Source organism: Mirounga leonina, unplaced genomic scaffold (assembly GCF_011800145.1).
Source record: "Mirounga leonina isolate KUSES-001 unplaced genomic scaffold, KU_Mleo_1.0 Mir_94, whole genome shotgun sequence".
NCBI classification, from domain to species: domain Eukaryota; kingdom Metazoa; phylum Chordata; class Mammalia; order Carnivora; family Phocidae; genus Mirounga; species Mirounga leonina.
Window position 1 is genome coordinate 21,355,506 of NW_023270855.1, and position 7,771 is coordinate 21,363,276.

The 7,771-nt window shown below is 42.3% G+C and overlaps 1 protein-coding gene across 4 annotated transcripts in view; it reads left to right on the forward strand.

The window, feature by feature from the left end:
• Positions 1 to 7,771, forward strand: part of FOXP1 (forkhead box P1) — a 580,801-nt gene that overhangs the window by 343,792 nt on the left and 229,238 nt on the right. For 3 of the 4 annotated variants that reach the window (XM_034998709.1, XM_034998711.1, XM_034998710.1), the window contains one exon: positions 7,580 to 7,764. In XM_034998709.1, the coding sequence (XP_034854600.1) occupies positions 7,591 to 7,764 (174 nt within the window). In that variant the 5' untranslated portion in view covers positions 7,580 to 7,590. Of the gene's footprint in view, positions 1 to 7,579; positions 7,765 to 7,771 lie in introns of those variants that run through there. The other variant, XM_034998712.1, reaches the window with a different exon arrangement.

Here is a 7,771-nt window from a genome sequence, read left to right on the forward strand (position 1 = left end):
AAAAAAAAAAAAAGTAGGAACATCAAGGTGGTGTGGTGGCCAGCACAAGCCCTTGATCTCATTTGATTGAGAGGTTGGACTTGGACTTTCCTATCATTTAATCATTTAGCTAAAAATTCAGCAATTATATATTGAGTTCCTACTACAGTAGTCCCCCATAGCCACGGTTTTGCTTTGTGGATCAGTTACCCGTGGTCTTCCAGGGTTGGGAAGCAGATGATCCTCCTTCCAAGGTATTGTCGGGAGGCTGTATCACAACGCCTGTGTAATTCACGTCACTTAAGCTCATTACGTAAACATTTTATCCTCTCAAGTCATCACAAGAAGAAGGGTGAGTATGGTATAATAAGATATTGTGAGAGAGGGAGAGAGATCACATTCACATACTTGTATTACACTAGATTATAGTAATTATTCTAGTTTATCATTATTGTTAATCTCTTGCTGTGCCTAATTTAGGAGTTAAATTTTACCATAGGTATGTATGTATGTATAGAAAAGAACATAGTGCGGCGCCTGGGAGACTCAGTCGGTTAAGCGTCTGCCTTCGGCTCAGGTCATTATCCCAGGGTCCTGGGATCGAGCCCCGCATCGGGCTCCCTGCTCGGTGGGAAGCCTGCTTCTCCCTCTCCCTCTGCCGTTCTCCCTGCTCATTCCCTCTCTTACTCTTTCTCTCTCAAATAAATAAATATCTTGAAAAAAAAATTAAAAACATATATAAAAAAAGAAGAGAACATAGTGTATGTAGGGTTCAGTACTACCTGCAAATTCAGGCATCAGCTGGGGGGTCTCAGAACATATTCCCCCATGAATAAGGGGAGCTACTGTATGTGCAAGGTGTGCCTGAAAGTAAAGTTCAAAATAAAGGGTTTTGTTTTTGTTTTTGTTTTTTTTTTAATTGTCACTAAAGAAATGGAGTTGGAAGGCCAGGAAGGAGATCATTTTACTCTGAATGCCTCTTTATCCCTTTACTTGATAGAGAGTACTTCTAGGTTGATTGATAAATACAAACTAGTTCCTAGTTCTTTTTTCTCCTCCTTTGAACTATAAAGGTAAGAGAGCTACCATATTACATTATTAACAATGAACCTAATTATCCTCACAGACTTCTTGCCGACTGAGAATTCTTTGCTTCACTGAGCACCATAGCTGTAGGTTCTCCCCCTCTAGCTGTCTGAGGTGCATCCAGGATATCCTTGCCTGTACCCATTCCTTTCCAGCCCCAAGCCCTGCATTTCCTGCAGGAGTAGCTCCCTGAGGACACATGTAACAAGGCTTTCCATCAGGAGTGCTCCTAGAGCTGGTTCTTTCTCTGTTGAGAGGCCCAGCCCGACACTTCCACGATATCCTCAACCTCTACTGACCTAAGATTTGGGAAGATTGCAATTTTGCCCTTCTCTCCCATATGGCTATTTAAGTAGCCTTTAAAAACATATTTTTGACTATTTCCTTGCTCCTGAACTTTTTTTTCCTAAGTGCTAAATAAAATTCCAGATTTTTAAAGATAGAGCTAGATACAGTGCATGATAAAGTTGATAATACATGAATCATTTTTAACAACAGGTAATATGCATAATTTATGGTGTTACAGTGCTATCTTTTTGATATTTATGATGGATAATGCTCAGTTTTTGCCCTCATATTACTGCTTTAAATTATACCACAAGAAAATTAATGAGAAAGTAGATTTATGGGTTTCATTTGTTTGTCAATTCGGAAATTAATTGGGTGTTAATTTTAGCCGTCCCTCATCAGACCAGGACTTCAGTATGTGTGCATTACTTTGCATTCATTGTAGCTTACCTCCCATTTACTGTGGGTCACTAGCTTTGCATACATTAAAATAGCCCTCCGGCTCATTCCCTTGATTACTTTTTGAACTGCCACGCATTAGAAAATTTACGCCTTTCTGTTACAATTATGAAAATTTGGTATTGGAAGATGGTGCCTTCATAACACAGTCAGCACACCGACTTCTCTTCCTAAACTTGGCCCTTGAATGGTTGTTCCATGGAATGGGACCCCTGCCATTGCGAGCAGTGGATAGGCAGACAGTGGTGTTTGAAGGGTTCATTCACAACTTGTGGGAGTGATCTCAGATGTGAAAATAATCAACTGGTGTTACTTTGTTTTTCTTGTTGAATTCTTCCTTCTCCCTTTTTTATTCACTGAGAGTATGCTATGAAATCCCCACTTAGTGGCAACGATTCTGCATCTTGGGGCCACCTGGGGCCCTTCCATGCTGCCCTTTCTTCACCTGCTTCCTTAACCCCTCAGTTTCACTTGTAATCCCTCCACCAGCCCTCCTTCTTGTCTCTGCCCCCTACTCTAGTCCATCTTGCCAGGTGAAGGGTGAACACTTGCAAAAGCACGTGCGACATGCTAGGAAACACGAAGTCTCCATTGTCAAAGCCAGACTTTCTTCAGGGATGCTTTCTGTTCTTGAGTCCCTGTTGTGAATGGGAGGAACTCCTGCAAGAAGATGGAGAGTAAGGCGCTGGGTTAGTGTCCCGTGCCACCCTGCTGGTTGCCTGCCGGCAGGGAAGAATCCCCTTAGCTGTACTTTGCTCCTTAGAACTCCTTTATGTGTATTATGTTGTCAGGTAGACCTTTTGCACGTTTAAAGGGAAACCGTTCATTTATCTGATGAAACCCAGAAGTAAATGTATGCTTTATGTCTTAATACACACAAGCTTTTCTTCTTTCCTGAATTGCATGAACTTGATCAATGTGGACTTTGAATTATCATGATGCGATGAGTCCTTCTTTAGAACTAGAGCTAGCCTGACTCCCACCTTTATTCTTATCCTGTCTACAAACTCTGCACGGAGTCTAACGGATGATGAAGTAAGTGCGCCTCTTGTTCAGTAATTCCAAAATATGGAAATTCACAGGGCCTCTCCATTCTTAGAGTTGCTGTCTTCCTCCCTCCCTCCTCGATGCTCTGTCCTTCCCTCTCAACCTTACTCCTTCCCCTTCTCTGTCCCTTCCTTCCCTACCTCCTTCTTCTTTTCTTCCCCCCTACCTTGCCCCCTCCCCCCCCTTTTTTTTAACACCCCAAGAGCTTCTGTTATCTCTTCAGAATGCCTTCCATTTTCCTTCTTTCCTGGCACTGGATGAACAATGAGAAAGAGGATCTTTGCTTTGGGATGGGGGAGGACCGTATCATCACTGTCGTCATTTTCCTACAAGTGATTTCGCCATTAACTTCTCTTCTCTTCTCCCCATAGAAGTAGAAATATATTTTACAAAACTATGTTTAGTTTAATTTACACATCCTTTCATGAACAGACCAAGTTCTTTAAGGGCATTTATTCTGCTTCATATAAATAATTGATCAGCCAAGTTAATTTACTTCTGCCTGACTTGGTCAACCTTAATTAACTGCCCTGGAATCAAGACTGAACTTTTTGTTAGCTTAAAATCTTTCACAAGCATGATAACAAGGGCTTTATTTTCCTTAAATTTTCAGCATCAACACTGTAACCAAGGAAATAATCATAATAATAAAGCATTGCTTTAATTTACTATAAATACATTGGCCTGGACATTATGAATTTTCCAGAATACTTCCAGAGTATGCTCTGTTGGCAACGACAATAAATAAGCATGCTAAACTCAGTTGTTACCCTTTTCTACAAGTTCCTTCAGCACAAAAATCGATCTTTTGAAATCAGTAGCTCTGTCATGTTTCCAAGCAAGACGAGAAGTGGGCCATTTTGGCTTCCTTCAGCTTTCTGACATCCATGCGATTACAGCCTCAGCTGTAGGGTTGTGTTGAATGGATCATATGTGACTTAAACAGGCCCAGCTCATTCGGAGAAGCCAGAGGAAGATTTGTCTTTGTTTCCAGAGGGCTTGTTAGTGGGGAGGGGTGGTCATGTCCGCCTGGTGCCATGCCTCCATATTCGTGCACTCGGGGTGATTGCGTATCGTTTCTTGCTCTCGATTTGCCATGGAGCAGAGCAGTTCATTGGTTATAAGGAGTCCCAGAGGGAAGCGGAGGTTATACAAACTGAGTGACTATGACAAGCTCCCTCTAAGAAAAGAAGTTACAGTGTTCGGTGTCAGAAAATGCACATGCCTCTTGTATACACTGACCTGCTTTGAGATGATTCCCAAATTGTAAAACTCAATAGAAAAAGACAAATAGAGGTGTTTGCTAAAGAATGCCGACACTTTCATCTTTGTATTTTAGATGCTTTTATTTGTCCACCTGCCACCTTGGTACTGTCTTCCCTGGAATTGCTTAGTTTTCTTTTCATTCATTTACTAATGCACCCCCTTGCCCAGGACTTTGCAAATGGGAACTTCTCTGCCATTCATTGAATGGGCAAGTTCATGTCTGAAACAGGAAGTGATTATGGCTGTATCTATTCCTTCACCTACTGAGTTTTGGTTTTCTTATCTGTAAAATGGGGATAAATTTCACCTGCCTCTTCTCCCTGATGGACTTGTTATGAGTTTAAAAAGTACCTCAGAGAGTCTTGTAGTTTGTGAAGTGTTGTACAGACATAAAGGCTTATTAAATGGCTTGGAACATTCCATAGAAAGAAATATTGCCAGCCCAGATATTGTTAGAAATGTTCTTAGACATCGACACTCCTAATTTTTCACATGTGCTTTTCAAAAAGCTGTTTTCTCCTGATTGGTGTGGGAGATTATGGGAAATTTTAAATCTTGCAACCTACATACTACTGTTAGCACTTGACTAATTAAGGACATCCTCAGACCAAAATAATCCTTTATGCAATTTCGGTCCCAATGCCTGCACTCTCACAGACCCGATTCGCAAGCCAAGCTGCTTGGCGAGATGCCTGCAAAACTTCTCCTGGAGGACTTGGCAGCCTTCTTGGAACTGCGTAGAGCAAAACCTTCTCATCAAATTGTGGATTGGAGATTGTCCTTACTCCACCCACCACCACGGTGTCAAACCCAGGAAACAGAAGCGGGGCATCTCTTAGACACCTGTTCTGAGGTCAGGCGTCCCAGTGGTCACGGGGTGTGAAAAGCAGCCTTCTTCCCTATAGCTCTGAGGACACGGTACCTGGCTAACTATGCCCCCTTCTGAGGGCAGGTATGGATTTCATGTGTAAGCCATGTTTTTGTCTTTTGCGGGTCCATTCACTGATGTGGGTAGGTTTTCCAGAAAGTTAAAAAGAAAATGTTTTTGTTTTTTCTTTAGGTATGCTTGTGACATACCCTAAGAATTCAATGAGTTTCCTTGTTAACTACTCTAGGACAACCATTCTCTCCCTCAAATACCTAAACACCATCTTTTCCTTCATTTCTATACAAATGGGCAGGTTTATGAAACAGAAACTGAAACATTGGGGGGGGAACCCTCAATTTCACAAAATTGAAACAAGGTACTTGTATTGCCTGGTTCTTCTATCTTAGAGAAAGTTTTAGTTGTATTTTTGATAGGTTTTATGCTCTGCAGACAGTAAGGATATAAAGGCGGTTTTTAAAGGACTCTAATTACTGGAAAGTCCGATCTCAAGAGAAGAGAGTGAATCAGCTGTTGCTTCTGAATTTGTTTCCCACCTGTCAACAAAAAATGCCATTCTTAATCCCCTTCAGAATTGGATTAACTTTAAAAAATAAGTCTTCTGGGTTTATAAAGTTTGTACTCAAGTTGGATCATACAGCGCACTGAAAGGAAATGAAGAAAGATGTGAATTTTTCTGCTTTTAATTTTCCATTAGGCTTTTGTGGAAGTTGGTAGAAAAGGGATTTAAACCAACTTCTGGCAGGAGGGCGGCCTCCTCTAAAGAGGAGGTCCCAAGTGTTTCAGTTTCCCTGTTGTCACATATTTCATGAGTGGGGGAGAAATCTGTAGTGCAGGCTGTGCCTATCTTTACACGATGCAAAAATACTTGTTATAAGTTTTCAGCCCTTTTATCTGAGATCAGTGTTTCACGTTAAAGTGTTTTTTTTTTTTTAAGATTTTATTTATTTATTTGACAGAGAGAGAGAGAGAGAGAGAACACAAGGCGGGGGGTGCTGCAGAGGGAGAGGGAGAAGCAGGCTCCCTGCTAAGCAGGGAGCCTGACGTGGGGCTCGATCCTAGGACCCTGAGATCATAACCTGAGCCAAAGGCAGGCGCTTAACCGACTGAGCCACCCAGGTGCCCCTCATATTAAAGTTTTAACATTCAGACATTTCTCAGCTTTGATATTGGAACTGTCAAGTCCTTTAGTGACTATTGTTTTCCCTGTTCAAAGTCCTCGTCTGTGAATTTGGAGTATGACCCTGCCATTTCATTGTTTGCTCCTTACTGCACCTCAACTGGAAGAAAATACATGGTTAAGAACTTTGACATCCGACTGAACTTGTTCAAATCCTGATTGCACCATTACTAGTGATTTATGCTGGGCAAATTAAAATGGTCCTCATGGAGCCCTAGTTTTCCCACCTGCATACTGGAGATACCAGTGGCATTCACAGCTAAACTGGTGGATATACATAAATCACCTGCAGGTGGGCTCGGCACAGCACTGGTAATCAATACATGGTAACATTTGGTATTAGTAAATATTATCTATCTATCTATCTATCAGACACCTTTACTGAGAGCTGAATTGGCTCTGTAGGGTAATGGTTTTGTACCTAGAGAGTAGCTGGGCAGAATGTGAAATATATTTACATGTATGTAGGTGATATCCTTCAGCTGCTCATCTTGCACTATACATACAGACATACATATTATATACCTACTGTATACACATACACACACACATATTTTTTTTTTATTAGACATTTCATACTTTCACATTCAGACCTTTTCTTTGGTCTGCCTAAGGCCTGATTTTTCTTCAAAATAAATATAAGGTGTCCCAGACTTTTCAGGCCTTAAACCAAACTAGAGGTTAGTAATCCAGCATGAGAAAATCCCCTAACTTTGAAGAGGATTTCCTAGGGAAGTTTTAACCCTAGGACAAAGATCAGAATCTGAATTTTCTCAGCTCCTGAAAAGTGGGGATTTTTTTTCCTCTCTAAATGTGGCCGATCTTATTGGAATGGCCAATTTTGAAGACTTTTCAGTACCTGAATGATTCTGGGGAGTACGAATCTTTAAATGCTCTTCACTTTTTGACCTCCGGAGCCCCTCCTGGTGGTGTGTGTCATGTCTCGATAGAGTGGAGTTGGAGACTTTCCCTCTAGGAGTGTCCCACCCCCACGCACAGCCTGCACACACTAAAATTTAATGTTACACCTAATATGCCACACACAGCGACTTACTGGTTTTTGAGCAAAACATCCAGACACAATCCACAGAAATTTTAGCCATAAATCCTGAGTTCCCCCGAAAGTTTGTTGTTTTTTTTCCTCCCAAGGGGAAACAGCCTATTGAAAGGACCACTGCTAAACCTTGAGGCTGGACCGGTCCCTCTGTCCTCCGACACTAGGGGACTAGCCCACGACCCAGGGCCAAAAGCGATCGTGAGAGAAAAGGACAACTGCTTACAGTTTGGCAACACGGACGGCAGGGCCCTGCTCCTTCTGTCCAACAACTGTTTTAACAGCTGCTTTTTTCTCTCTCTCCCCCGCTCCCTCCTGAAAATCCCTCTCTCAGGTTTTTGAGTCATGATGCAAGAATCTGGGACTGAGACAAAAAGTAACGGTTCAGCCATCCAGAACGGGTCCAGCGGCAGCAACCACTTGCTCCCCTGTGCCAGTCTTCGCGAGGGGCGGTCCAACGGGGAGACGCCGGCTGCGGACGCGGGGGCCGCCGAGCTCGTGCACGTGCAGCAGCAGCAGGTACTGG